Below are 27,945 nucleotides of genomic sequence, written 5' to 3' on the forward strand. Positions count from 1 at the left end.
GTGCACAGCAGCACACGGAAGCAACGCGGCACGTATCGCGGAGAAGGGGAAAGGGCGGAAGGGTAAAGGCGGGGTGTGTCAGCTGCGTGGGAGGGGGTCAAAGGAAAAGAGGACCCGGGCTCAGGAGGAGAACGCGCACCGGAGGTCGCCCCGCACACACACCGACGGCCTCGCACGTGCCCTGCGCTGGCGACCACGCACGGGAAGGCACGCAGCGCACGCACCTGCACTCAAGAAAAGCAGTACACGCCGAGGTTGGGCACAAGCACCGCACCAGCCCGCCCGATGCGGAGAGGCAGCAGCAGTGGAGGGCCCGCCTCGCTCCTCAACGCCAGCCGTAGCGTTGCATTGCAGCACCACAAACGTTTCCATTGAAATAGAGTTCGGATGACCCCTGCGGGCTCTGCACTTCACACACACACACACACACACACACACGCACGCCGGCCCAGTGGCTACACACGCGCCTCGGGAGACGACACATGCAGGCGGGGGAACGGCGACACGGAGCAACGCAGCGGCGCCGAAGTGAACACTTTAGCCAGAAGAAGAGAAAAAATAGAAATCATTATTACAGTAGTAATAGTAGCGCCTACGAACACACACCGGGAAAGGAGGGGACAGCCGTTACGGCACTCGTCGTTGGATGTTTGTCGTGGCCCGCACACGCACACGGCGACACCCACTTGACGGATCCAAACCGCGAAGTAGCATGGAGGTGAATAGAAAAAGACGGAGTTAATAAAAACAATAATAATAATAATAATAGAGGGTTCTCTGCAGAAGTGAAACACGAGAATAGAAGCCAATGAGCGGGGCCCCATGAGCTATCCAGGTGAGACACTATGCCCACCGGAACCGTATGAGAGTAACCTGGGAAGGTAGCGAGCCAGACTCGAACAAGCGCTCCTCCATCACTCAGACACACATATACTCCCACACACCGCAGCACCAGCTGCAGCGCGGCGCATTACGTCTACCGCGCAGCGAGGGTCGGGTAGTCGTTGTAGCCCACCATGTCGTGCGTGTAGAACGTTGCAACGACCGGCGTGTTCAGCTCCGCACCGGCGATGGCGCGGGCAACCAGGTCGGGGTTCGCCAACGCCTTCACGCCGAACACCACAGCCTCCGCCTCGCCGCTCGCAACCGTCTGCGCCGCCTCCTCGATCTCGAAGCCCATCCCCGTGAACAGCACGCCCTCGTACGTCTCGCGGGCCCACTTGTCCGCGCCGCGCGCAGGCGAGAAGAAGTCGCCGCGCATGACGTCCAGGAAGGCGAGCTTGCGCGAGTTCAGCTCCCGGCAGATGTACTTCGTCAGCGCCTCCGGGTCCTCGTCCGACTGAGCGTTGAACGAGTTCAGCGGCGAGATGCGCAGTGCCGTCCGCTCGTGGCCAACAGCAGCAACCACCGCATCCACAACCTCGAACAGGAAGCGGCACCGGTTCTCGATGCTGCCGCCGTACTCGTCCGTGCGCTTGTTCGACGACGTCTTCAGGAACTGGTCGATCAGGTACCCGTTCGCACCGTGGACCTCCACCCCGTCAAACCCAGCCGCCATCGCGTTGTGCGCCGCCGTCGCGTACAGCTGCACGTACTCCGCGATCTCGCTCTTCGTCAGCGCCGCCGGCACGGGGTAGTGCTGCTTCTTGCCGTCCACAGCGAACAGCGCAGGCGAGTCGTGGCCCTCAATCGCAATGGCAGAAGGCGCGATCACCTTCAGGCCCTCCGTCACGTTGCACGGCACCGTCGCGCGGCCGCCGTTGTGGATTTGGCAGTAGATCAGCCCGCCCTTCGCGTGCACCGCGTCCGTCACCTTCCTCCACCCGGCGATCTGCTCCGGGCCGTAGATGCCGGCCTCGAACCCGAACGTCGAATAGCCCTTCTGGATCTGCGTCGCCTCCGTGAGGATCAGCCCCATCGACGCGCGGTCAGAGTAGTACTTCACCATGTCCGCCGTCGGCACGTGGTCCGTGTTTGCGCGGCAGCGCGTCAGCGGCGCCATCACGAAGCGGTTCGCCATCGTCAGGCGGCCGATCTTCAGCGGCTTCAGCAGCGCCTCCACGTCCGGCTTAGCGTTCGTCGGCATTTGGGCGGTGAAGTCTGCAATGTGTCGCTGAGTGTGTAGGACGGCGGTCTCGCGAAACGCACGGGGGCCGGAAAAGAGCAGCGGAGGTGGAAAGAAGGAAAGATGCGCCGGTGTGGCTGGCGGTGTGGCAGAGAGAGAGGCGAGGCAGCGGTGGGAAGAGGAGCGGACGGTAAACGAATGGGGATGGGCGCACACGTGCGACGCCGATTGGGTGTGCACAGCAGCACACGGAAGCAACGCGGCACGTATCGCGGAGAAGGGGAAAGGGCGGAAGGGTAAAGGCGGGGTGTGTCAGCTGCGTGGGAGGGGGTCAAAGGAAAAGAGGACCCGGGCTCAGGAGGAGAACGCGCACCGGAGGTCGCCCCGCACACACACCGACGGCCTCGCACGTGCCCTGCGCTGGCGACCACGCACGGGAAGGCACGCAGCGCACGCACCTGCACTCAAGAAAAGCAGTACACGCCGAGGTTGGGCACAAGCACCGCACCAGCCCGCCCGATGCGGAGAGGCAGCAGCAGTGGAGGGCCCGCCTCGCTCCTCAACGCCAGCCGTAGCGTTGCATTGCAGCACCACAAACGTTTCCATTGAAATAGAGTTCGGATGACCCCTGCGGGCTCTGCACTTCACACACACACACACACACACACACACGCACGCCGGCCCAGTGGCTACACACGCGCCTCGGGAGACGACACATGCAGGCGGGGGAACGGCGACACGGAGCAACGCAGCGGCGCCGAAGTGAACACTTTAGCCAGAAGAAGAGAAAAAATAGAAATCATTATTACAGTAGTAATAGTAGCGCCTACGAACACACACCGGGAAAGGAGGGGACAGCCGTTACGGCACTCGTCGTTGGATGTTTGTCGTGGCCCGCACACGCACACGGCGACACCCACTTGACGGATCCAAACCGCGAAGTAGCATGGAGGTGAATAGAAAAAGACGGAGTTAATAAAAACAATAATAATAATAATAATAGAGGGTTCTCTGCAGAAGTGAAACACGAGAATAGAAGCCAATGAGCGGGGCCCCATGAGCTATCCAGGTGAGACACTATGCCCACCGGAACCGTATGAGAGTAACCTGGGAAGGTAGCGAGCCAGACTCGAACAAGCGCTCCTCCATCACTCAGACACACATATACTCCCACACACCGCAGCACCAGCTGCAGCGCGGCGCATTACGTCTACCGCGCAGCGAGGGTCGGGTAGTCGTTGTAGCCCACCATGTCGTGCGTGTAGAACGTTGCAACGACCGGCGTGTTCAGCTCCGCACCGGCGATGGCGCGGGCAACCAGGTCGGGGTTCGCCAACGCCTTCACGCCGAACACCACAGCCTCCGCCTCGCCGCTCGCAACCGTCTGCGCCGCCTCCTCGATCTCGAAGCCCATCCCCGTGAACAGCACGCCCTCGTACGTCTCGCGGGCCCACTTGTCCGCGCCGCGCGCAGGCGAGAAGAAGTCGCCGCGCATGACGTCCAGGAAGGCGAGCTTGCGCGAGTTCAGCTCCCGGCAGATGTACTTCGTCAGCGCCTCCGGGTCCTCGTCCGACTGAGCGTTGAACGAGTTCAGCGGCGAGATGCGCAGTGCCGTCCGCTCGTGGCCAACAGCAGCAACCACCGCATCCACAACCTCGAACAGGAAGCGGCACCGGTTCTCGATGCTGCCGCCGTACTCGTCCGTGCGCTTGTTCGACGACGTCTTCAGGAACTGGTCGATCAGGTACCCGTTCGCACCGTGGACCTCCACCCCGTCAAACCCAGCCGCCATCGCGTTGTGCGCCGCCGTCGCGTACAGCTGCACGTACTCCGCGATCTCGCTCTTCGTCAGCGCCGCCGGCACGGGGTAGTGCTGCTTCTTGCCGTCCACAGCGAACAGCGCAGGCGAGTCGTGGCCCTCAATCGCAATGGCAGAAGGCGCGATCACCTTCAGGCCCTCCGTCACGTTGCACGGCACCGTCGCGCGGCCGCCGTTGTGGATTTGGCAGTAGATCAGCCCGCCCTTCGCGTGCACCGCGTCCGTCACCTTCCTCCACCCGGCGATCTGCTCCGGGCCGTAGATGCCGGCCTCGAACCCGAACGTCGAATAGCCCTTCTGGATCTGCGTCGCCTCCGTGAGGATCAGCCCCATCGACGCGCGGTCAGAGTAGTACTTCACCATGTCCGCCGTCGGCACGTGGTCCGTGTTTGCGCGGCAGCGCGTCAGCGGCGCCATCACGAAGCGGTTCGCCATCGTCAGGCGGCCGATCTTCAGCGGCTTCAGCAGCGCCTCCACGTCCGGCTTAGCGTTCGTCGGCATTTGGGCGGTGAAGTCTGCAATGTGTCGCTGAGTGTGTAGGACGGCGGTCTCGCGAAACGCACGGGGGCCGGAAAAGAGCAGCGGAGGTGGAAAGAAGGAAAGATGCGCCGGTGTGGCTGGCGGTGTGGCAGAGAGAGAGGCGAGGCAGCGGTGGGAAGAGGAGCGGACGGTAAACGAATGGGGATGGGCGCACACGTGCGACGCCGATTGGGTGTGCACAGCAGCACACGGAAGCAACGCGGCACGTATCGCGGAGAAGGGGAAAGGGCGGAAGGGTAAAGGCGGGGTGTGTCAGCTGCGTGGGAGGGGGTCAAAGGAAAAGAGGACCCGGGCTCAGGAGGAGAACGCGCACCGGAGGTCGCCCCGCACACACACCGACGGCCTCGCACGTGCCCTGCGCTGGCGACCACGCACGGGAAGGCACGCAGCGCACGCACCTGCACTCAAGAAAAGCAGTACACGCCGAGGTTGGGCACAAGCACCGCACCAGCCCGCCCGATGCGGAGAGGCAGCAGCAGTGGAGGGCCCGCCTCGCTCCTCAACGCCAGCCGTAGCGTTGCATTGCAGCACCACAAACGTTTCCATTGAAATAGAGTTCGGATGACCCCTGCGGGCTCTGCACTTCACACACACACACACACACACACACACGCACGCCGGCCCAGTGGCTACACACGCGCCTCGGGAGACGACACATGCAGGCGGGGGAACGGCGACACGGAGCAACGCAGCGGCGCCGAAGTGAACACTTTAGCCAGAAGAAGAGAAAAAATAGAAATCATTATTACAGTAGTAATAGTAGCGCCTACGAACACACACCGGGAAAGGAGGGGACAGCCGTTACGGCACTCGTCGTTGGATGTTTGTCGTGGCCCGCACACGCACACGGCGACACCCACTTGACGGATCCAAACCGCGAAGTAGCATGGAGGTGAATAGAAAAAGACGGAGTTAATAAAAACAATAATAATAATAATAATAGAGGGTTCTCTGCAGAAGTGAAACACGAGAATAGAAGCCAATGAGCGGGGCCCCATGAGCTATCCAGGTGAGACACTATGCCCACCGGAACCGTATGAGAGTAACCTGGGAAGGTAGCGAGCCAGACTCGAACAAGCGCTCCTCCATCACTCAGACACACATATACTCCCACACACCGCAGCACCAGCTGCAGCGCGGCGCATTACGTCTACCGCGCAGCGAGGGTCGGGTAGTCGTTGTAGCCCACCATGTCGTGCGTGTAGAACGTTGCAACGACCGGCGTGTTCAGCTCCGCACCGGCGATGGCGCGGGCAACCAGGTCGGGGTTCGCCAACGCCTTCACGCCGAACACCACAGCCTCCGCCTCGCCGCTCGCAACCGTCTGCGCCGCCTCCTCGATCTCGAAGCCCATCCCCGTGAACAGCACGCCCTCGTACGTCTCGCGGGCCCACTTGTCCGCGCCGCGCGCAGGCGAGAAGAAGTCGCCGCGCATGACGTCCAGGAAGGCGAGCTTGCGCGAGTTCAGCTCCCGGCAGATGTACTTCGTCAGCGCCTCCGGGTCCTCGTCCGACTGAGCGTTGAACGAGTTCAGCGGCGAGATGCGCAGTGCCGTCCGCTCGTGGCCAACAGCAGCAACCACCGCATCCACAACCTCGAACAGGAAGCGGCACCGGTTCTCGATGCTGCCGCCGTACTCGTCCGTGCGCTTGTTCGACGACGTCTTCAGGAACTGGTCGATCAGGTACCCGTTCGCACCGTGGACCTCCACCCCGTCAAACCCAGCCGCCATCGCGTTGTGCGCCGCCGTCGCGTACAGCTGCACGTACTCCGCGATCTCGCTCTTCGTCAGCGCCGCCGGCACGGGGTAGTGCTGCTTCTTGCCGTCCACAGCGAACAGCGCAGGCGAGTCGTGGCCCTCAATCGCAATGGCAGAAGGCGCGATCACCTTCAGGCCCTCCGTCACGTTGCACGGCACCGTCGCGCGGCCGCCGTTGTGGATTTGGCAGTAGATCAGCCCGCCCTTCGCGTGCACCGCGTCCGTCACCTTCCTCCACCCGGCGATCTGCTCCGGGCCGTAGATGCCGGCCTCGAACCCGAACGTCGAATAGCCCTTCTGGATCTGCGTCGCCTCCGTGAGGATCAGCCCCATCGACGCGCGGTCAGAGTAGTACTTCACCATGTCCGCCGTCGGCACGTGGTCCGTGTTTGCGCGGCAGCGCGTCAGCGGCGCCATCACGAAGCGGTTCGCCATCGTCAGGCGGCCGATCTTCAGCGGCTTCAGCAGCGCCTCCACGTCCGGCTTAGCGTTCGTCGGCATTTGGGCGGTGAAGTCTGCAATGTGTCGCTGAGTGTGTAGGACGGCGGTCTCGCGAAACGCACGGGGGCCGGAAAAGAGCAGCGGAGGTGGAAAGAAGGAAAGATGCGCCGGTGTGGCTGGCGGTGTGGCAGAGAGAGAGGCGAGGCAGCGGTGGGAAGAGGAGCGGACGGTAAACGAATGGGGATGGGCGCACACGTGCGACGCCGATTGGGTGTGCACAGCAGCACACGGAAGCAACGCGGCACGTATCGCGGAGAAGGGGAAAGGGCGGAAGGGTAAAGGCGGGGTGTGTCAGCTGCGTGGGAGGGGGTCAAAGGAAAAGAGGACCCGGGCTCAGGAGGAGAACGCGCACCGGAGGTCGCCCCGCACACACACCGACGGCCTCGCACGTGCCCTGCGCTGGCGACCACGCACGGGAAGGCACGCAGCGCACGCACCTGCACTCAAGAAAAGCAGTACACGCCGAGGTTGGGCACAAGCACCGCACCAGCCCGCCCGATGCGGAGAGGCAGCAGCAGTGGAGGGCCCGCCTCGCTCCTCAACGCCAGCCGTAGCGTTGCATTGCAGCACCACAAACGTTTCCATTGAAATAGAGTTCGGATGACCCCTGCGGGCTCTGCACTTCACACACACACACACACACACACACACGCACGCCGGCCCAGTGGCTACACACGCGCCTCGGGAGACGACACATGCAGGCGGGGGAACGGCGACACGGAGCAACGCAGCGGCGCCGAAGTGAACACTTTAGCCAGAAGAAGAGAAAAAATAGAAATCATTATTACAGTAGTAATAGTAGCGCCTACGAACACACACCGGGAAAGGAGGGGACAGCCGTTACGGCACTCGTCGTTGGATGTTTGTCGTGGCCCGCACACGCACACGGCGACACCCACTTGACGGATCCAAACCGCGAAGTAGCATGGAGGTGAATAGAAAAAGACGGAGTTAATAAAAACAATAATAATAATAATAATAGAGGGTTCTCTGCAGAAGTGAAACACGAGAATAGAAGCCAATGAGCGGGGCCCCATGAGCTATCCAGGTGAGACACTATGCCCACCGGAACCGTATGAGAGTAACCTGGGAAGGTAGCGAGCCAGACTCGAACAAGCGCTCCTCCATCACTCAGACACACATATACTCCCACACACCGCAGCACCAGCTGCAGCGCGGCGCATTACGTCTACCGCGCAGCGAGGGTCGGGTAGTCGTTGTAGCCCACCATGTCGTGCGTGTAGAACGTTGCAACGACCGGCGTGTTCAGCTCCGCACCGGCGATGGCGCGGGCAACCAGGTCGGGGTTCGCCAACGCCTTCACGCCGAACACCACAGCCTCCGCCTCGCCGCTCGCAACCGTCTGCGCCGCCTCCTCGATCTCGAAGCCCATCCCCGTGAACAGCACGCCCTCGTACGTCTCGCGGGCCCACTTGTCCGCGCCGCGCGCAGGCGAGAAGAAGTCGCCGCGCATGACGTCCAGGAAGGCGAGCTTGCGCGAGTTCAGCTCCCGGCAGATGTACTTCGTCAGCGCCTCCGGGTCCTCGTCCGACTGAGCGTTGAACGAGTTCAGCGGCGAGATGCGCAGTGCCGTCCGCTCGTGGCCAACAGCAGCAACCACCGCATCCACAACCTCGAACAGGAAGCGGCACCGGTTCTCGATGCTGCCGCCGTACTCGTCCGTGCGCTTGTTCGACGACGTCTTCAGGAACTGGTCGATCAGGTACCCGTTCGCACCGTGGACCTCCACCCCGTCAAACCCAGCCGCCATCGCGTTGTGCGCCGCCGTCGCGTACAGCTGCACGTACTCCGCGATCTCGCTCTTCGTCAGCGCCGCCGGCACGGGGTAGTGCTGCTTCTTGCCGTCCACAGCGAACAGCGCAGGCGAGTCGTGGCCCTCAATCGCAATGGCAGAAGGCGCGATCACCTTCAGGCCCTCCGTCACGTTGCACGGCACCGTCGCGCGGCCGCCGTTGTGGATTTGGCAGTAGATCAGCCCGCCCTTCGCGTGCACCGCGTCCGTCACCTTCCTCCACCCGGCGATCTGCTCCGGGCCGTAGATGCCGGCCTCGAACCCGAACGTCGAATAGCCCTTCTGGATCTGCGTCGCCTCCGTGAGGATCAGCCCCATCGACGCGCGGTCAGAGTAGTACTTCACCATGTCCGCCGTCGGCACGTGGTCCGTGTTTGCGCGGCAGCGCGTCAGCGGCGCCATCACGAAGCGGTTCGCCATCGTCAGGCGGCCGATCTTCAGCGGCTTCAGCAGCGCCTCCACGTCCGGCTTAGCGTTCGTCGGCATTTGGGCGGTGAAGTCTGCAATGTGTCGCTGAGTGTGTAGGACGGCGGTCTCGCGAAACGCACGGGGGCCGGAAAAGAGCAGCGGAGGTGGAAAGAAGGAAAGATGCGCCGGTGTGGCTGGCGGTGTGGCAGAGAGAGAGGCGAGGCAGCGGTGGGAAGAGGAGCGGACGGTAAACGAATGGGGATGGGCGCACACGTGCGACGCCGATTGGGTGTGCACAGCAGCACACGGAAGCAACGCGGCACGTATCGCGGAGAAGGGGAAAGGGCGGAAGGGTAAAGGCGGGGTGTGTCAGCTGCGTGGGAGGGGGTCAAAGGAAAAGAGGACCCGGGCTCAGGAGGAGAACGCGCACCGGAGGTCGCCCCGCACACACACCGACGGCCTCGCACGTGCCCTGCGCTGGCGACCACGCACGGGAAGGCACGCAGCGCACGCACCTGCACTCAAGAAAAGCAGTACACGCCGAGGTTGGGCACAAGCACCGCACCAGCCCGCCCGATGCGGAGAGGCAGCAGCAGTGGAGGGCCCGCCTCGCTCCTCAACGCCAGCCGTAGCGTTGCATTGCAGCACCACAAACGTTTCCATTGAAATAGAGTTCGGATGACCCCTGCGGGCTCTGCACTTCACACACACACACACACACACACACACGCACGCCGGCCCAGTGGCTACACACGCGCCTCGGGAGACGACACATGCAGGCGGGGGAACGGCGACACGGAGCAACGCAGCGGCGCCGAAGTGAACACTTTAGCCAGAAGAAGAGAAAAAATAGAAATCATTATTACAGTAGTAATAGTAGCGCCTACGAACACACACCGGGAAAGGAGGGGACAGCCGTTACGGCACTCGTCGTTGGATGTTTGTCGTGGCCCGCACACGCACACGGCGACACCCACTTGACGGATCCAAACCGCGAAGTAGCATGGAGGTGAATAGAAAAAGACGGAGTTAATAAAAACAATAATAATAATAATAATAGAGGGTTCTCTGCAGAAGTGAAACACGAGAATAGAAGCCAATGAGCGGGGCCCCATGAGCTATCCAGGTGAGACACTATGCCCACCGGAACCGTATGAGAGTAACCTGGGAAGGTAGCGAGCCAGACTCGAACAAGCGCTCCTCCATCACTCAGACACACATATACTCCCACACACCGCAGCACCAGCTGCAGCGCGGCGCATTACGTCTACCGCGCAGCGAGGGTCGGGTAGTCGTTGTAGCCCACCATGTCGTGCGTGTAGAACGTTGCAACGACCGGCGTGTTCAGCTCCGCACCGGCGATGGCGCGGGCAACCAGGTCGGGGTTCGCCAACGCCTTCACGCCGAACACCACAGCCTCCGCCTCGCCGCTCGCAACCGTCTGCGCCGCCTCCTCGATCTCGAAGCCCATCCCCGTGAACAGCACGCCCTCGTACGTCTCGCGGGCCCACTTGTCCGCGCCGCGCGCAGGCGAGAAGAAGTCGCCGCGCATGACGTCCAGGAAGGCGAGCTTGCGCGAGTTCAGCTCCCGGCAGATGTACTTCGTCAGCGCCTCCGGGTCCTCGTCCGACTGAGCGTTGAACGAGTTCAGCGGCGAGATGCGCAGTGCCGTCCGCTCGTGGCCAACAGCAGCAACCACCGCATCCACAACCTCGAACAGGAAGCGGCACCGGTTCTCGATGCTGCCGCCGTACTCGTCCGTGCGCTTGTTCGACGACGTCTTCAGGAACTGGTCGATCAGGTACCCGTTCGCACCGTGGACCTCCACCCCGTCAAACCCAGCCGCCATCGCGTTGTGCGCCGCCGTCGCGTACAGCTGCACGTACTCCGCGATCTCGCTCTTCGTCAGCGCCGCCGGCACGGGGTAGTGCTGCTTCTTGCCGTCCACAGCGAACAGCGCAGGCGAGTCGTGGCCCTCAATCGCAATGGCAGAAGGCGCGATCACCTTCAGGCCCTCCGTCACGTTGCACGGCACCGTCGCGCGGCCGCCGTTGTGGATTTGGCAGTAGATCAGCCCGCCCTTCGCGTGCACCGCGTCCGTCACCTTCCTCCACCCGGCGATCTGCTCCGGGCCGTAGATGCCGGCCTCGAACCCGAACGTCGAATAGCCCTTCTGGATCTGCGTCGCCTCCGTGAGGATCAGCCCCATCGACGCGCGGTCAGAGTAGTACTTCACCATGTCCGCCGTCGGCACGTGGTCCGTGTTTGCGCGGCAGCGCGTCAGCGGCGCCATCACGAAGCGGTTCGCCATCGTCAGGCGGCCGATCTTCAGCGGCTTCAGCAGCGCCTCCACGTCCGGCTTAGCGTTCGTCGGCATTTGGGCGGTGAAGTCTGCAATGTGTCGCTGAGTGTGTAGGACGGCGGTCTCGCGAAACGCACGGGGGCCGGAAAAGAGCAGCGGAGGTGGAAAGAAGGAAAGATGCGCCGGTGTGGCTGGCGGTGTGGCAGAGAGAGAGGCGAGGCAGCGGTGGGAAGAGGAGCGGACGGTAAACGAATGGGGATGGGCGCACACGTGCGACGCCGATTGGGTGTGCACAGCAGCACACGGAAGCAACGCGGCACGTATCGCGGAGAAGGGGAAAGGGCGGAAGGGTAAAGGCGGGGTGTGTCAGCTGCGTGGGAGGGGGTCAAAGGAAAAGAGGACCCGGGCTCAGGAGGAGAACGCGCACCGGAGGTCGCCCCGCACACACACCGACGGCCTCGCACGTGCCCTGCGCTGGCGACCACGCACGGGAAGGCACGCAGCGCACGCACCTGCACTCAAGAAAAGCAGTACACGCCGAGGTTGGGCACAAGCACCGCACCAGCCCGCCCGATGCGGAGAGGCAGCAGCAGTGGAGGGCCCGCCTCGCTCCTCAACGCCAGCCGTAGCGTTGCATTGCAGCACCACAAACGTTTCCATTGAAATAGAGTTCGGATGACCCCTGCGGGCTCTGCACTTCACACACACACACACACACACACACACGCACGCCGGCCCAGTGGCTACACACGCGCCTCGGGAGACGACACATGCAGGCGGGGGAACGGCGACACGGAGCAACGCAGCGGCGCCGAAGTGAACACTTTAGCCAGAAGAAGAGAAAAAATAGAAATCATTATTACAGTAGTAATAGTAGCGCCTACGAACACACACCGGGAAAGGAGGGGACAGCCGTTACGGCACTCGTCGTTGGATGTTTGTCGTGGCCCGCACACGCACACGGCGACACCCACTTGACGGATCCAAACCGCGAAGTAGCATGGAGGTGAATAGAAAAAGACGGAGTTAATAAAAACAATAATAATAATAATAATAGAGGGTTCTCTGCAGAAGTGAAACACGAGAATAGAAGCCAATGAGCGGGGCCCCATGAGCTATCCAGGTGAGACACTATGCCCACCGGAACCGTATGAGAGTAACCTGGGAAGGTAGCGAGCCAGACTCGAACAAGCGCTCCTCCATCACTCAGACACACATATACTCCCACACACCGCAGCACCAGCTGCAGCGCGGCGCATTACGTCTACCGCGCAGCGAGGGTCGGGTAGTCGTTGTAGCCCACCATGTCGTGCGTGTAGAACGTTGCAACGACCGGCGTGTTCAGCTCCGCACCGGCGATGGCGCGGGCAACCAGGTCGGGGTTCGCCAACGCCTTCACGCCGAACACCACAGCCTCCGCCTCGCCGCTCGCAACCGTCTGCGCCGCCTCCTCGATCTCGAAGCCCATCCCCGTGAACAGCACGCCCTCGTACGTCTCGCGGGCCCACTTGTCCGCGCCGCGCGCAGGCGAGAAGAAGTCGCCGCGCATGACGTCCAGGAAGGCGAGCTTGCGCGAGTTCAGCTCCCGGCAGATGTACTTCGTCAGCGCCTCCGGGTCCTCGTCCGACTGAGCGTTGAACGAGTTCAGCGGCGAGATGCGCAGTGCCGTCCGCTCGTGGCCAACAGCAGCAACCACCGCATCCACAACCTCGAACAGGAAGCGGCACCGGTTCTCGATGCTGCCGCCGTACTCGTCCGTGCGCTTGTTCGACGACGTCTTCAGGAACTGGTCGATCAGGTACCCGTTCGCACCGTGGACCTCCACCCCGTCAAACCCAGCCGCCATCGCGTTGTGCGCCGCCGTCGCGTACAGCTGCACGTACTCCGCGATCTCGCTCTTCGTCAGCGCCGCCGGCACGGGGTAGTGCTGCTTCTTGCCGTCCACAGCGAACAGCGCAGGCGAGTCGTGGCCCTCAATCGCAATGGCAGAAGGCGCGATCACCTTCAGGCCCTCCGTCACGTTGCACGGCACCGTCGCGCGGCCGCCGTTGTGGATTTGGCAGTAGATCAGCCCGCCCTTCGCGTGCACCGCGTCCGTCACCTTCCTCCACCCGGCGATCTGCTCCGGGCCGTAGATGCCGGCCTCGAACCCGAACGTCGAATAGCCCTTCTGGATCTGCGTCGCCTCCGTGAGGATCAGCCCCATCGACGCGCGGTCAGAGTAGTACTTCACCATGTCCGCCGTCGGCACGTGGTCCGTGTTTGCGCGGCAGCGCGTCAGCGGCGCCATCACGAAGCGGTTCGCCATCGTCAGGCGGCCGATCTTCAGCGGCTTCAGCAGCGCCTCCACGTCCGGCTTAGCGTTCGTCGGCATTTGGGCGGTGAAGTCTGCAATGTGTCGCTGAGTGTGTAGGACGGCGGTCTCGCGAAACGCACGGGGGCCGGAAAAGAGCAGCGGAGGTGGAAAGAAGGAAAGATGCGCCGGTGTGGCTGGCGGTGTGGCAGAGAGAGAGGCGAGGCAGCGGTGGGAAGAGGAGCGGACGGTAAACGAATGGGGATGGGCGCACACGTGCGACGCCGATTGGGTGTGCACAGCAGCACACGGAAGCAACGCGGCACGTATCGCGGAGAAGGGGAAAGGGCGGAAGGGTAAAGGCGGGGTGTGTCAGCTGCGTGGGAGGGGGTCAAAGGAAAAGAGGACCCGGGCTCAGGAGGAGAACGCGCACCGGAGGTCGCCCCGCACACACACCGACGGCCTCGCACGTGCCCTGCGCTGGCGACCACGCACGGGAAGGCACGCAGCGCACGCACCTGCACTCAAGAAAAGCAGTACACGCCGAGGTTGGGCACAAGCACCGCACCAGCCCGCCCGATGCGGAGAGGCAGCAGCAGTGGAGGGCCCGCCTCGCTCCTCAACGCCAGCCGTAGCGTTGCATTGCAGCACCACAAACGTTTCCATTGAAATAGAGTTCGGATGACCCCTGCGGGCTCTGCACTTCACACACACACACACACACACACACACGCACGCCGGCCCAGTGGCTACACACGCGCCTCGGGAGACGACACATGCAGGCGGGGGAACGGCGACACGGAGCAACGCAGCGGCGCCGAAGTGAACACTTTAGCCAGAAGAAGAGAAAAAATAGAAATCATTATTACAGTAGTAATAGTAGCGCCTACGAACACACACCGGGAAAGGAGGGGACAGCCGTTACGGCACTCGTCGTTGGATGTTTGTCGTGGCCCGCACACGCACACGGCGACACCCACTTGACGGATCCAAACCGCGAAGTAGCATGGAGGTGAATAGAAAAAGACGGAGTTAATAAAAACAATAATAATAATAATAATAGAGGGTTCTCTGCAGAAGTGAAACACGAGAATAGAAGCCAATGAGCGGGGCCCCATGAGCTATCCAGGTGAGACACTATGCCCACCGGAACCGTATGAGAGTAACCTGGGAAGGTAGCGAGCCAGACTCGAACAAGCGCTCCTCCATCACTCAGACACACATATACTCCCACACACCGCAGCACCAGCTGCAGCGCGGCGCATTACGTCTACCGCGCAGCGAGGGTCGGGTAGTCGTTGTAGCCCACCATGTCGTGCGTGTAGAACGTTGCAACGACCGGCGTGTTCAGCTCCGCACCGGCGATGGCGCGGGCAACCAGGTCGGGGTTCGCCAACGCCTTCACGCCGAACACCACAGCCTCCGCCTCGCCGCTCGCAACCGTCTGCGCCGCCTCCTCGATCTCGAAGCCCATCCCCGTGAACAGCACGCCCTCGTACGTCTCGCGGGCCCACTTGTCCGCGCCGCGCGCAGGCGAGAAGAAGTCGCCGCGCATGACGTCCAGGAAGGCGAGCTTGCGCGAGTTCAGCTCCCGGCAGATGTACTTCGTCAGCGCCTCCGGGTCCTCGTCCGACTGAGCGTTGAACGAGTTCAGCGGCGAGATGCGCAGTGCCGTCCGCTCGTGGCCAACAGCAGCAACCACCGCATCCACAACCTCGAACAGGAAGCGGCACCGGTTCTCGATGCTGCCGCCGTACTCGTCCGTGCGCTTGTTCGACGACGTCTTCAGGAACTGGTCGATCAGGTACCCGTTCGCACCGTGGACCTCCACCCCGTCAAACCCAGCCGCCATCGCGTTGTGCGCCGCCGTCGCGTACAGCTGCACGTACTCCGCGATCTCGCTCTTCGTCAGCGCCGCCGGCACGGGGTAGTGCTGCTTCTTGCCGTCCACAGCGAACAGCGCAGGCGAGTCGTGGCCCTCAATCGCAATGGCAGAAGGCGCGATCACCTTCAGGCCCTCCGTCACGTTGCACGGCACCGTCGCGCGGCCGCCGTTGTGGATTTGGCAGTAGATCAGCCCGCCCTTCGCGTGCACCGCGTCCGTCACCTTCCTCCACCCGGCGATCTGCTCCGGGCCGTAGATGCCGGCCTCGAACCCGAACGTCGAATAGCCCTTCTGGATCTGCGTCGCCTCCGTGAGGATCAGCCCCATCGACGCGCGGTCAGAGTAGTACTTCACCATGTCCGCCGTCGGCACGTGGTCCGTGTTTGCGCGGCAGCGCGTCAGCGGCGCCATCACGAAGCGGTTCGCCATCGTCAGGCGGCCGATCTTCAGCGGCTTCAGCAGCGCCTCCACGTCCGGCTTAGCGTTCGTCGGCATTTGGGCGGTGAAGTCTGCAATGTGTCGCTGAGTGTGTAGGACGGCGGTCTCGCGAAACGCACGGGGGCCGGAAAAGAGCAGCGGAGGTGGAAAGAAGGAAAGATGCGCCGGTGTGGCTGGCGGTGTGGCAGAGAGAGAGGCGAGGCAGCGGTGGGAAGAGGAGCGGACGGTAAACGAATGGGGATGGGCGCACACGTGCGACGCCGATTGGGTGTGCACAGCAGCACACGGAAGCAACGCGGCACGTATCGCGGAGAAGGGGAAAGGGCGGAAGGGTAAAGGCGGGGTGTGTCAGCTGCGTGGGAGGGGGTCAAAGGAAAAGAGGACCCGGGCTCAGGAGGAGAACGCGCACCGGAGGTCGCCCCGCACACACACCGACGGCCTCGCACGTGCCCTGCGCTGGCGACCACGCACGGGAAGGCACGCAGCGCACGCACCTGCACTCAAGAAAAGCAGTACACGCCGAGGTTGGGCACAAGCACCGCACCAGCCCGCCCGATGCGGAGAGGCAGCAGCAGTGGAGGGCCCGCCTCGCTCCTCAACGCCAGCCGTAGCGTTGCATTGCAGCACCACAAACGTTTCCATTGAAATAGAGTTCGGATGACCCCTGCGGGCTCTGCACTTCACACACACACACACACACACACACACGCACGCCGGCCCAGTGGCTACACACGCGCCTCGGGAGACGACACATGCAGGCGGGGGAACGGCGACACGGAGCAACGCAGCGGCGCCGAAGTGAACACTTTAGCCAGAAGAAGAGAAAAAATAGAAATCATTATTACAGTAGTAATAGTAGCGCCTACGAACACACACCGGGAAAGGAGGGGACAGCCGTTACGGCACTCGTCGTTGGATGTTTGTCGTGGCCCGCACACGCACACGGCGACACCCACTTGACGGATCCAAACCGCGAAGTAGCATGGAGGTGAATAGAAAAAGACGGAGTTAATAAAAACAATAATAATAATAATAATAGAGGGTTCTCTGCAGAAGTGAAACACGAGAATAGAAGCCAATGAGCGGGGCCCCATGAGCTATCCAGGTGAGACACTATGCCCACCGGAACCGTATGAGAGTAACCTGGGAAGGTAGCGAGCCAGACTCGAACAAGCGCTCCTCCATCACTCAGACACACATATACTCCCACACACCGCAGCACCAGCTGCAGCGCGGCGCATTACGTCTACCGCGCAGCGAGGGTCGGGTAGTCGTTGTAGCCCACCATGTCGTGCGTGTAGAACGTTGCAACGACCGGCGTGTTCAGCTCCGCACCGGCGATGGCGCGGGCAACCAGGTCGGGGTTCGCCAACGCCTTCACGCCGAACACCACAGCCTCCGCCTCGCCGCTCGCAACCGTCTGCGCCGCCTCCTCGATCTCGAAGCCCATCCCCGTGAACAGCACGCCCTCGTACGTCTCGCGGGCCCACTTGTCCGCGCCGCGCGCAGGCGAGAAGAAGTCGCCGCGCATGACGTCCAGGAAGGCGAGCTTGCGCGAGTTCAGCTCCCGGCAGATGTACTTCGTCAGCGCCTCCGGGTCCTCGTCCGACTGAGCGTTGAACGAGTTCAGCGGCGAGATGCGCAGTGCCGTCCGCTCGTGGCCAACAGCAGCAACCACCGCATCCACAACCTCGAACAGGAAGCGGCACCGGTTCTCGATGCTGCCGCCGTACTCGTCCGTGCGCTTGTTCGACGACGTCTTCAGGAACTGGTCGATCAGGTACCCGTTCGCACCGTGGACCTCCACCCCGTCAAACCCAGCCGCCATCGCGTTGTGCGCCGCCGTCGCGTACAGCTGCACGTACTCCGCGATCTCGCTCTTCGTCAGCGCCGCCGGCACGGGGTAGTGCTGCTTCTTGCCGTCCACAGCGAACAGCGCAGGCGAGTCGTGGCCCTCAATCGCAATGGCAGAAGGCGCGATCACCTTCAGGCCCTCCGTCACGTTGCACGGCACCGTCGCGCGGCCGCCGTTGTGGATTTGGCAGTAGATCAGCCCGCCCTTCGCGTGCACCGCGTCCGTCACCTTCCTCCACCCGGCGATCTGCTCCGGGCCGTAGATGCCGGCCTCGAACCCGAACGTCGAATAGCCCTTCTGGATCTGCGTCGCCTCCGTGAGGATCAGCCCCATCGACGCGCGGTCAGAGTAGTACTTCACCATGTCCGCCGTCGGCACGTGGTCCGTGTTTGCGCGGCAGCGCGTCAGCGGCGCCATCACGAAGCGGTTCGCCATCGTCAGGCGGCCGATCTTCAGCGGCTTCAGCAGCGCCTCCACGTCCGGCTTAGCGTTCGTCGGCATTTGGGCGGTGAAGTCTGCAATGTGTCGCTGAGTGTGTAGGACGGCGGTCTCGCGAAACGCACGGGGGCCGGAAAAGAGCAGCGGAGGTGGAAAGAAGGAAAGATGCGCCGGTGTGGCTGGCGGTGTGGCAGAGAGAGAGGCGAGGCAGCGGTGGGAAGAGGAGCGGACGGTAAACGAATGGGGATGGGCGCACACGTGCGACGCCGATTGGGTGTGCACAGCAGCACACGGAAGCAACGCGGCACGTATCGCGGAGAAGGGGAAAGGGCGGAAGGGTAAAGGCGGGGTGTGTCAGCTGCGTGGGAGGGGGTCAAAGGAAAAGAGGACCCGGGCTCAGGAGGAGAACGCGCACCGGAGGTCGCCCCGCACACACACCGACGGCCTCGCACGTGCCCTGCGCTGGCGACCACGCACGGGAAGGCACGCAGCGCACGCACCTGCACTCAAGAAAAGCAGTACACGCCGAGGTTGGGCACAAGCACCGCACCAGCCCGCCCGATGCGGAGAGGCAGCAGCAGTGGAGGGCCCGCCTCGCTCCTCAACGCCAGCCGTAGCGTTGCATTGCAGCACCACAAACGTTTCCATTGAAATAGAGTTCGGATGACCCCTGCGGGCTCTGCACTTCACACACACACACACACACACACACACGCACGCCGGCCCAGTGGCTACACACGCGCCTCGGGAGACGACACATGCAGGCGGGGGAACGGCGACACGGAGCAACGCAGCGGCGCCGAAGTGAACACTTTAGCCAGAAGAAGAGAAAAAATAGAAATCATTATTACAGTAGTAATAGTAGCGCCTACGAACACACACCGGGAAAGGAGGGGACAGCCGTTACGGCACTCGTCGTTGGATGTTTGTCGTGGCCCGCACACGCACACGGCGACACCCACTTGACGGATCCAAACCGCGAAGTAGCATGGAGGTGAATAGAAAAAGACGGAGTTAATAAAAACAATAATAATAATAATAATAGAGGGTTCTCTGCAGAAGTGAAACACGAGAATAGAAGCCAATGAGCGGGGCCCCATGAGCTATCCAGGTGAGACACTATGCCCACCGGAACCGTATGAGAGTAACCTGGGAAGGTAGCGAGCCAGACTCGAACAAGCGCTCCTCCATCACTCAGACACACATATACTCCCACACACCGCAGCACCAGCTGCAGCGCGGCGCATTACGTCTACCGCGCAGCGAGGGTCGGGTAGTCGTTGTAGCCCACCATGTCGTGCGTGTAGAACGTTGCAACGACCGGCGTGTTCAGCTCCGCACCGGCGATGGCGCGGGCAACCAGGTCGGGGTTCGCCAACGCCTTCACGCCGAACACCACAGCCTCCGCCTCGCCGCTCGCAACCGTCTGCGCCGCCTCCTCGATCTCGAAGCCCATCCCCGTGAACAGCACGCCCTCGTACGTCTCGCGGGCCCACTTGTCCGCGCCGCGCGCAGGCGAGAAGAAGTCGCCGCGCATGACGTCCAGGAAGGCGAGCTTGCGCGAGTTCAGCTCCCGGCAGATGTACTTCGTCAGCGCCTCCGGGTCCTCGTCCGACTGAGCGTTGAACGAGTTCAGCGGCGAGATGCGCAGTGCCGTCCGCTCGTGGCCAACAGCAGCAACCACCGCATCCACAACCTCGAACAGGAAGCGGCACCGGTTCTCGATGCTGCCGCCGTACTCGTCCGTGCGCTTGTTCGACGACGTCTTCAGGAACTGGTCGATCAGGTACCCGTTCGCACCGTGGACCTCCACCCCGTCAAACCCAGCCGCCATCGCGTTGTGCGCCGCCGTCGCGTACAGCTGCACGTACTCCGCGATCTCGCTCTTCGTCAGCGCCGCCGGCACGGGGTAGTGCTGCTTCTTGCCGTCCACAGCGAACAGCGCAGGCGAGTCGTGGCCCTCAATCGCAATGGCAGAAGGCGCGATCACCTTCAGGCCCTCCGTCACGTTGCACGGCACCGTCGCGCGGCCGCCGTTGTGGATTTGGCAGTAGATCAGCCCGCCCTTCGCGTGCACCGCGTCCGTCACCTTCCTCCACCCGGCGATCTGCTCCGGGCCGTAGATGCCGGCCTCGAACCCGAACGTCGAATAGCCCTTCTGGATCTGCGTCGCCTCCGTGAGGATCAGCCCCATCGACGCGCGGTCAGAGTAGTACTTCACCATGTCCGCCGTCGGCACGTGGTCCGTGTTTGCGCGGCAGCGCGTCAGCGGCGCCATCACGAAGCGGTTCGCCATCGTCAGGCGGCCGATCTTCAGCGGCTCCAGCAGCGCCTTGACATTGGTAGGTTGTGGATACATGTTGTCTGCAGGGAAACTTGCATAAGATGCGTCTCTTGTGTGTGTGTGTGTGTGTGTGTGTGTGTCTTGCTTGGTCGTGAGGAAAGCAGCAATGATCGTCGTTGTCAGGGCGGAGGAAGACTGGAAAGTCAGCCAAGTCAAACCTGTGGCACAAGATGGAAGAATAGAAGAAGGCGGTAGAGCAGTAACAAGAAGAAAAGAACGCAGCCGTGGATGCAGCCGTTTGCGGGACCTTTCTCACTGTACCGGTTGAAGGGCAGCGATAGGGTTGCAAGACACAAACGAGAGGACGAATCATCGGTGATTACTTTGAGGTGGATGGAGAAGGTCATCGAAGCGCGAGGGGCGTGAGTTTGGCAGCCTCATGTTGTGAGCATCAGGAGGATAGAAACAAAACGGAATGGTCCAAGACGAGCAGGTGCGATACGAGCCGGCTCCAAACTTCCCTGGCACGCTGCAATAGGTCCGATCTCGGGTGGGTGTTGGTGCGTGCTTGGTCGTATTCGAACTGCAGTAGGTAAGATGATGATACGGCATCGAGTCGCACTTGTGACGCGAGAATACACAGCATGGAGGGCTGTCTGGTGGCGGGTGGGATTCCTTTCTTGGGCCGCCGGCGGGGCGGTGTTGGGGAAAAAGAAAAACATACGACGGGCGGGGATTGAACCCGCGATCTCTCGCGTGTGAGGCGAATGTCCTAACCACTAGACGACCATCGCTGCGCGGTCCTCCTCTTTTTCAACTCCACCCCTCCATCTTTCGCTGTCATCACAAGGAAGAAAAAAAAACAATAAACAGCGTGACGTCTGCAACGCCGTGACCTTTTCCGCTGCGGCGTCCTGCAGTCGTTTCGCGTGCATCTGCAAGCGCAAGATGAAGGACCAAGGAGGAGGTGAAGGGCGGCACGACTCAGGCAATTCTTGTTTCCACCGCACTCTCCCCGCCTCCCCCCCCCCCCTTCCCCCCTGACGGCGTCGTGTCGCGATATCACCGTGCTGCTGTTGACATGTGATACGGCTGTGCCTTCGTGAGCGCCGCTACCCTTCCTGCATCCGCCGCTGCTGCGCGAAGTCAACCACAACAATAGAAGGAGAAAGAATGGAAGAGAAAAGAAATGCGCCGTTAAACTTTCGCGAGTTTCATGTCTGAGATACAATAATTCAAGATGCGTGTGAAGGGGGAGAAGGGGGGATGCTTGTGTAGGAGGACAGCCACGCCCCACTGCGTCCGTTGAGAACTGAAGGATGCGGTAAGGTAATGGGGAAAGGCGATAGAGGGAGAACAAATAGCGGAGGAGAGAGGGAGAGAGAATGAAGGAGTGCCATTGAGCGTGTGTGTCGCTTCCTTTGCCAATTAGATACACGCAAGTCAGCAACGCCCGGTCTTGTGGTGCGATATATATATGGTGAGCAAGCGCAGCACGAAGGCGAGGCGCCGTGTGTACTGCTGTCACTCGGCCGGCCAACACTCGCTCCGCATCCCACGCCAGTGGACAGGCAGGCCAGTCTCTCTCCCCTTCGCCCGCCCTCGATGGCGTGCTGTTGGCGTAGATGTCCCCTTTTTTGTCTTCCCTTCACTTCGTCGTGCTGCGACGGGTGGGAATCGAACCGACACAGGAGCAAACACACAAAAAAGAAAAAGAAAAAGAAAGTGGTTCACGCGATCCAACCTGGAAACGAGCTACGCATTTCCCTTCTCTACTGTACCTTCAACCCTTCTTGATCGGGGCACGGACAAGCCGCATGGAAAGTGCCTTGAAGAACTCCGCTAAGCAACACAACGCAAGTCCCTCTGTCCGCCTTACACTCAAAAGACCGAAGAAGGAGGTACACGTGGAGCCTTTTACAAATATATATATATATATAGATAGATAGATAGATAGATAGATATTGAAGAGGTAAGAAAGGAGGAAGTAAGAGGAGAGGAGGGCACGAACAGCCTTCATCGCCGACCCAGCCGTGCGTACCGGGGTGGCGTGGGCCCTTCGATGCGTTCGTTCCTCCTCCGCTTGTTCCGCCTCTCTCTCCTCCACAAGACAGCACCACACCGTACGTAAGAAGAAAGATAACTATTCAAAAACAGCAGAGTATTAAGAACGCGGCGAAGATGTACAACAGGCGCGAGAGAGAAAAACAGGAGGGAAAAGTATCAACGCAAAATAAGAAAGGGTCACTTGAGGAAAAATAGAAGAAGGAGGACCCGCACGCACCACGGCAGTGAAGTGACGCCCCACCGTTTATTCACTCGTTTGCTGCCACTTGCGTCAGTGTGGTGTGTGGTGTGGTGGTGTGTCACTCGTGCATCTCAGGAAAATAACTACTAGTAGAATTCATATGTATATAGGCTGTGAAAACAGGAGAAATATTGAAAACCAGAAAAGCGCACAAATAAAGCGGGCGGGGTATATCTGTTGCGGTGGGCTCGTGCCCCACCCGGAATCGGGAACGGGGGGGGGGGGGAAGAAAAAGGCTACGCAGACGCTTCCAGGGTGGGTGGGTGCGGCGGGCTTGCGTCGCACATGACGAAACCCCTCGCTCGCTTGGTTGGCTGGATTCTGTTGCGCGTCGACGTGGCAAGTTGAATTGTGCGCCGCGATGATTGAAGACAGGACATGAACGGTTCACCATTTTTTTTCTTTTGGAACTTACGGCGCCGCGTAGGCGGCCGAGCGCGGAGCGAGAGAGAGAAAGAACAAAAGAAAAAGTAAGAAGTAAGAAGTATTACGTGCTCCGTAGAAAAACTCCGTTGTCGCAACGGTCGCGAGCACAAGAGACACTCGCGCCCATTCTGCACTCTTCTCCGCCTACACTGTCCGAACAGGGAAAATAAAAATAAATATAGAAAACGATACTACAATAAACGAAACCAGCAATAAGAATAATAGTATTTTGCCGCGTTTGGGTGATGTCGATGCCGCAGCGGTGACTCATACTACGGTGCCGGTCAGAATCCAGTAGTGAAGAACAAAACAAATGGCGCTGACTGCACACTTCGGTCCCCCATCGGGACTTCAACGCAACCGGGTAATGAAACCGACAGTTGCGCAAATCTACGAAAAGCATACAACGTCTAACAACAATACTCCTCGGCGTTGGTGCTACTGCATCAGCCGCTCCTGCACAAAGCCAACGTGGAGCCGCACGCCAGTCAGGAACGCCTTCTCATCGATCTTTACACGCGCGGAGTGCAGCGAGCAGGCCCCGTAGCCCTCCGCCAAGTTCTGCATGCCCACAAACACGAAGCAGCCCGGGATCGCCTCCAAGTACGCGGAGAAATCCTCGCCGCCGTTGACAGGCTGCGTCATGGGCACAAACTTGTCCTCGCCCAGCACCCGGCGCGCCATCGCAGCCACCTCCGCGGCCACCGTCGCGTCATTCACCGTGCACGCGTACCCCGGCATGACACGAAACTCCACCGTCGCCCCGTGCGCAGCAGCCACGCCCCTCGCGACCGACTCGATCAGCGCGGGCGCCCGCTCCCGCACCTCCCGCGCAAACGAGCGCACCGTCCCCAGCAGCTTCACCTCGTCAGGGATCACGTTGTGGCTCTCGTTCGGCCCGGTCGTCATCGTCGTAATCGACAACACCGGCACCACCTTCGGGTCAAAGCGCCGCGACACGACCGTCTGCAGGGCCGTCACCACCTCCGCAGCGATCGGCACAGGGTCCACAAGCAGCTGCGGCGTCGACGCGTGGCCGCCACGGCCGCGGATGCGCAGCGCGAAGTTGTCCCCGCCGGCCATGATCGTACCACCCATCGTCCCCACGCGTCCCGTTGGCAGGTGCGGTGACACGTGCAGGCCGAAGATGCATTTCACACCCTCCAGCACACCCAGCTTCACCAGCTCCACCGCACCGCCGGGCGGCAGCTCCTCCGCGTGCTGGAAGACGAACCGCACCGTGCCAGAGATCTCCGCAGCGTGCGCGCACAGCACCTTCGCAGCGCCAAGCAGCATCGCCGTGTGCGTGTCGTGCCCGCACGCGTGCATCACGTTCGCCCTCTGCGACTTGAACGGCACGTCCGTCTCCTCGTGCAGCGGCAGCGCGTCGATGTCCGCACGCAGCGCAATGATCGGCCCAGCACCAGCGCCGCCAACAAGGTCCGCAACCAGCGCCGTCGGCACAGGGTTCGACATGCTCAGCGCAGCACACCCAAAGCCCTCCAGCACCGACCGGATGTACGCCACCGTCTCGTGCTCCTCGAAGGACAGCTCCGGGTGCGCGTGGAGGTGGAGCGTGCCCAACTTTGTCTCTGCTGTCATATTGTTGCCTTCACGGTCTCAGACGTGTCAGAGATACAAGTGGAAGGGCCGAACAGACAGAGGTGCCCGTCTGTATTCTCAGTGGAAATGCTGCGGTGATGAGCGTATTGAGGCTGGATGTCATCGCATTTCGCAAACGACCGCTCTGGAATACGAGACTCGCCACCACCTTTTGTGGGGTTTACCTTCAATTCGCAGGGGCAACGTAATGCGGGGCAATGAGGACCTCTATATGCTAATGCATTTCTTACTATGCTTTTGTTTGGTTCGTCGTCAACCTCCGTTCTTCTTCTGGATGTACAGCAGTTTTTTTCATATTCCACGCTCCGTTGCACAGTCACACACGCGTACACACACACGCACACGCACACGCACACGCACACCACCGGCGTTGCATGTTCTATCCTGGATTCTGTTGTATCGTATCGATAGTGCACGTCGTACGGTTTTCAGTTCCCTCTTCCTTTATAGCCGGGTGACCGTAGCCGTCGCCTAACGCCTGGCCGGTTGACGTGCGTGTGCCCCAAGTGCCTTGCTCCGCGTTCCACCTTACCGTATTTGTGTTCCCCCTTTGCGGTGTTCTGCCATGTGCGACATCGAGGCGCTGATGCTGGACTGCGGTGCGGCGCAGCCGGACGTGTTGACGTGGCGCAACGCAAAAACGACCGGCTCCCCCTCTACGGACGCTTGCTGTTGTTACTTTCCTAATCGCTCTCTGCAGAACCCAAAAGGAAACGCACGTTGATGCATGACTGCGCGGGTTGGTGTGGCTCAAGCACGTGGCTCGCGTTCACGGCAACACCACTCGCTGCCCACTGCAGCGTATCCCCGCAGATGGTTCAGTTCACGGAAAAGGTCAGGTCAACTGATGGCGGTCATGCACTCGCGTGACAACGGTCAGCGCTCGTCGAAATAGGTTTGAAGAAACAAAAGAACGCGAGGCGAGAAAGTCGCATTCCACCTTGCGACAATCATTAAAAAAGGAAATACGCACACACAAAGCGTCTCTAGAGAAACAGGAAAGCGAGAGGAGGACAAAGAGACAGAGAGAGCTGCACAACACGTTTTTTGAGGAAACAAAAACAAAGTGAGTGATAAATAATTAAAGGGAGAGCGTTTAAAGCGTTTTCATTGAAGTTTAAGCCAGTAAAGAGACGAACGAGCACGTGCGGGAGACGTGAACAGGGTGCGATGGCGTATCCTCGGAGAGCACACCCCAGCGCACTCATGCTCCTCACACGCACAGGGCAGGTTCCATCGATTTGCGCAGCGTTCGCGGCGGACGGCCCGTCCAAACACGAAAAGAAGGACGCAAAGAAAGAGCAGCCAGCGCCGCTCCTGCACCGTTCAGAGCCGCTGCCGCTGGGAACCGCCGCATGTGCCGGAGGGCAACGCGCACACGCACTTCTTCGCTCGGTCGCCGTGGAGCCACCGTGGAAGGGCGGGGGGGAGCGTGTTCAGAGGAGGCCTACGACGCCGGTAGTTCAGCACCGCGTGCTTTCCTCGGAGGGAAGAACAATAAAGAGGAGTAAGACACCACAGCCACAACAGCTACCTCGCCTTCTAGCTCGACGCACCAGACATGAGGTAGTGGTACACGAAGGCCGTGTGCACACGCGAGCCGCAGGTCAGCGCATCTTCATTCACCTTAAAGCGGCAGGTGTGCAGGCCTTCCACGGGGCCCGTTAGGCAGGACATATCGCCGCAGCCACACCACAGGAAGCACCCGGGAGCGGCCGTCAAATACCCAGAGAAGTCCTCGCCGCCATAGACAGCATGGGGCATCTCGATCACGCTCTCCGCGGACCCAAGCGCACGCCGGGCCACCTTCCGGACTACGTCCGTCACGGCAGGGTCGTTCACCACCATGTCGTAGCCGTACAGGTACTCCATCTTGTACTCCGCCCCGTGCGCAGCGGTGATGCCCTTCACAACCGCCTCAATGGAGTCGTGCACTGCCTTGCGCACTCCCACATCCTGCGAGCGCACCGTCCCCATAAGCTTCACCTCGTCAGGGATCACGTTGTGGCTCTCATTCGGCCCGGTCGTCATCGTCGGGATCGACACCACAGGCGCCACCTTCGGGTCCACCTTGCGCGCAACGATCGTCTGCAGGGCCGTCACCACCTCCGCAGCGATCGGCACAGGGTCCACAAGCAGCTGCGGCGTCGACGCGTGGCCGCCACGGCCGCGCACCCAGATGGTGAAGCTGTCGGTCATGCTTGTGAACGGCCCGCTCTTCACAGAGACGCAGCCGGCAGGAAGGTTGGGTGCCATGTGCATGCCAAGAATGTATTTCACACCCTCCATCACACCCAGCTTCACCAGCTCCACCGCACCGCCGGGCGGCAGCTCCTCCGCGTGCTGGAAGACGAACCGCACCGTGCCAGAGATCTCCGCAGCGTGCGCGCACAGCACCTTCGCAGCGCCAAGCAGCATCGCCGTGTGCGTGTCGTGCCCGCACGCGTGCATCACGTTCGCCCTCTGCGACTTGAACGGCACGTCCGTCTCCTCGTGCAGCGGCAGCGCGTCGATGTCCGCACGCAGCGCAATGATCGGCCCAGCACCAGCGCCGCCAACAAGGTCCGCAACCAGCGCCGTCGGCACAGGGTTCGACATGCTCAGCGCAGCACACCCAAAGCCCTCCAGCACCGACCGGATGTACGCCACCGTCTCGTGCTCCTCGAAGGACAGCTCCGGGTGCGCGTGGAGGTGGCGGCGCCAGCCGATAATCGCGTCTTTCGCAGCCGAGCACTCGGCCATCAGCTTGTCAAAGTCGGCCATGCTTCCAACGCGGTAGGCAATAATTAAATACAACGAGAATTAAGAAGTGTTAGATATCTACGACAGAAACGAAATGAAGAAGACTACGTTGCGTACCACAGGCAACAGAATAGCACGTAAACAGAGGAAAGAAGGGTAAAGGGCTCACACACACACACACACACACACACAGGTGCAGATGAGGAAAGCCATGTAGGCGGAGAGACATGCGGGACACCGGCGCGGCCATCACCAAAGAAGAACAGGAAAGAAAACCAAAGAGGCGGAGAGAGATGGCGAGGCGAGTTCGTCGATGTCGGCGACGGAAAACCAACATCACTTTAAATCTTACGGTCGCGACCCTCAACGCAATGTCGCACCTTCTAAAAGCCGAAAGGAACCGCCTTTCAGCTCGACTCCGATACGTAGAGAATTATGCGTTGAGA

The 27,945-nt window shown here is 61.2% G+C and overlaps 12 protein-coding genes across 15 annotated transcripts; all 12 read right to left on the minus strand.

The window, feature by feature from the left end:
• Positions 1 to 976: 976 nt before the first annotated feature.
• On the minus strand, positions 977 to 2,203 carry ABB37_08248 (putative NADH:flavin oxidoreductase/NADH oxidase; the record flags this gene model as incomplete). Its single annotated transcript, XM_015807179.1, has 1 exon — positions 977 to 2,203. Exon 1 carries the CDS (start codon positions 2,084 to 2,086, stop codon positions 977 to 979), a length of 1,110 nt encoding a protein of 369 aa, XP_015654128.1. The 5' UTR covers positions 2,087 to 2,203.
• A 1,072-nt stretch (positions 2,204 to 3,275) lies between these two features.
• ABB37_08249 (putative NADH:flavin oxidoreductase/NADH oxidase) lies at positions 3,276 to 4,502 on the minus strand (the record flags this gene model as incomplete). The annotated part of the gene is made up of 1 exon (XM_015807180.1): positions 3,276 to 4,502. Exon 1 carries the CDS (start codon positions 4,383 to 4,385, stop codon positions 3,276 to 3,278), a length of 1,110 nt encoding a protein of 369 aa, XP_015654129.1. The 5' UTR covers positions 4,386 to 4,502.
• A 1,072-nt stretch (positions 4,503 to 5,574) lies between these two features.
• On the minus strand, positions 5,575 to 6,801 carry ABB37_08250 (putative NADH:flavin oxidoreductase/NADH oxidase; the record flags this gene model as incomplete). The annotated part of the gene is made up of 1 exon (XM_015807181.1): positions 5,575 to 6,801. The coding sequence occupies exon 1, from the start codon at positions 6,682 to 6,684 to the stop codon at positions 5,575 to 5,577; it is 1,110 nt and encodes a 369-aa protein (XP_015654130.1). The 5' UTR covers positions 6,685 to 6,801.
• Positions 6,802 to 7,873: 1,072 nt separating this feature from the next.
• Positions 7,874 to 9,100, minus strand: ABB37_08251 (putative NADH:flavin oxidoreductase/NADH oxidase; the record flags this gene model as incomplete). Its single annotated transcript, XM_015807182.1, has 1 exon — positions 7,874 to 9,100. The coding sequence occupies exon 1, from the start codon at positions 8,981 to 8,983 to the stop codon at positions 7,874 to 7,876; it is 1,110 nt and encodes a 369-aa protein (XP_015654131.1). The 5' UTR covers positions 8,984 to 9,100.
• Positions 9,101 to 10,172: 1,072 nt separating this feature from the next.
• On the minus strand, positions 10,173 to 11,399 carry ABB37_08252 (putative NADH:flavin oxidoreductase/NADH oxidase; the record flags this gene model as incomplete). The annotated part of the gene is made up of 1 exon (XM_015807183.1): positions 10,173 to 11,399. Exon 1 carries the CDS (start codon positions 11,280 to 11,282, stop codon positions 10,173 to 10,175), a length of 1,110 nt encoding a protein of 369 aa, XP_015654132.1. The 5' UTR covers positions 11,283 to 11,399.
• A 1,072-nt stretch (positions 11,400 to 12,471) lies between these two features.
• ABB37_08253 (putative NADH:flavin oxidoreductase/NADH oxidase) lies at positions 12,472 to 13,698 on the minus strand (the record flags this gene model as incomplete). Its single annotated transcript, XM_015807184.1, has 1 exon — positions 12,472 to 13,698. Exon 1 carries the CDS (start codon positions 13,579 to 13,581, stop codon positions 12,472 to 12,474), a length of 1,110 nt encoding a protein of 369 aa, XP_015654133.1. The 5' UTR covers positions 13,582 to 13,698.
• Positions 13,699 to 14,770: 1,072 nt separating this feature from the next.
• On the minus strand, positions 14,771 to 15,997 carry ABB37_08254 (putative NADH:flavin oxidoreductase/NADH oxidase; the record flags this gene model as incomplete). The annotated part of the gene is made up of 1 exon (XM_015807185.1): positions 14,771 to 15,997. Exon 1 carries the CDS (start codon positions 15,878 to 15,880, stop codon positions 14,771 to 14,773), a length of 1,110 nt encoding a protein of 369 aa, XP_015654134.1. The 5' UTR covers positions 15,881 to 15,997.
• A 1,072-nt stretch (positions 15,998 to 17,069) lies between these two features.
• ABB37_08255 (putative NADH:flavin oxidoreductase/NADH oxidase) lies at positions 17,070 to 18,296 on the minus strand (the record flags this gene model as incomplete). The annotated part of the gene is made up of 1 exon (XM_015807186.1): positions 17,070 to 18,296. The coding sequence occupies exon 1, from the start codon at positions 18,177 to 18,179 to the stop codon at positions 17,070 to 17,072; it is 1,110 nt and encodes a 369-aa protein (XP_015654135.1). The 5' UTR covers positions 18,180 to 18,296.
• A 1,072-nt stretch (positions 18,297 to 19,368) lies between these two features.
• Positions 19,369 to 20,619, minus strand: ABB37_08256 (putative NADH:flavin oxidoreductase/NADH oxidase; the record flags this gene model as incomplete). The annotated part of the gene is made up of 1 exon (XM_015807187.1): positions 19,369 to 20,619. The coding sequence occupies exon 1, from the start codon at positions 20,473 to 20,475 to the stop codon at positions 19,369 to 19,371; it is 1,107 nt and encodes a 368-aa protein (XP_015654136.1). The 5' UTR covers positions 20,476 to 20,619.
• Positions 20,620 to 20,837: 218 nt separating this feature from the next.
• Positions 20,838 to 22,883, minus strand: ABB37_08257 (hypothetical protein; the record flags this gene model as incomplete). 3 transcript variants are annotated; one of them, XM_015807190.1, is made up of 1 exon in its annotated part: positions 20,838 to 22,883. In XM_015807190.1, the coding sequence occupies exon 1, from the start codon at positions 21,120 to 21,122 to the stop codon at positions 20,838 to 20,840; it is 285 nt and encodes a 94-aa protein (XP_015654139.1). In that variant the 5' UTR covers positions 21,123 to 22,883. The 3 variants fall into 3 exon arrangements, with proteins under 3 accessions (XP_015654139.1, XP_015654138.1, XP_015654137.1); XM_015807189.1 differs by having other exon boundaries at positions 20,838 to 22,315; XM_015807188.1 differs by having other exon boundaries at positions 20,838 to 21,713.
• Positions 22,884 to 23,572: 689 nt separating this feature from the next.
• Positions 23,573 to 24,736, minus strand: ABB37_08258 (putative Aminoacylase putativen-acyl-l-amino acid amidohydrolase; the record flags this gene model as incomplete). The annotated part of the gene is made up of 1 exon (XM_015807191.1): positions 23,573 to 24,736. The coding sequence occupies one exon, from the start codon at positions 24,734 to 24,736 to the stop codon at positions 23,573 to 23,575; it is 1,164 nt and encodes a 387-aa protein (XP_015654140.1).
• Positions 24,737 to 26,299: 1,563 nt separating this feature from the next.
• On the minus strand, positions 26,300 to 27,664 carry ABB37_08259 (putative Aminoacylase putativen-acyl-l-amino acid amidohydrolase; the record flags this gene model as incomplete). 2 transcript variants are annotated; one of them, XM_015807193.1, is made up of 1 exon in its annotated part: positions 26,300 to 27,664. In XM_015807193.1, exon 1 carries the CDS (start codon positions 27,518 to 27,520, stop codon positions 26,300 to 26,302), a length of 1,221 nt encoding a protein of 406 aa, XP_015654142.1. In that variant the 5' UTR covers positions 27,521 to 27,664. The 2 variants fall into 2 exon arrangements, with proteins under 2 accessions (XP_015654142.1, XP_015654141.1); XM_015807192.1 differs by having other exon boundaries at positions 26,300 to 27,604.
• Between the last annotated feature and the right edge of the window lie 281 nt (positions 27,665 to 27,945).

Source organism: Leptomonas pyrrhocoris (assembly GCF_001293395.1).
Source record: "Leptomonas pyrrhocoris isolate H10 chromosome Unknown, whole genome shotgun sequence".
Taxonomy (NCBI): domain Eukaryota; phylum Euglenozoa; class Kinetoplastea; order Trypanosomatida; family Trypanosomatidae; genus Leptomonas; species Leptomonas pyrrhocoris.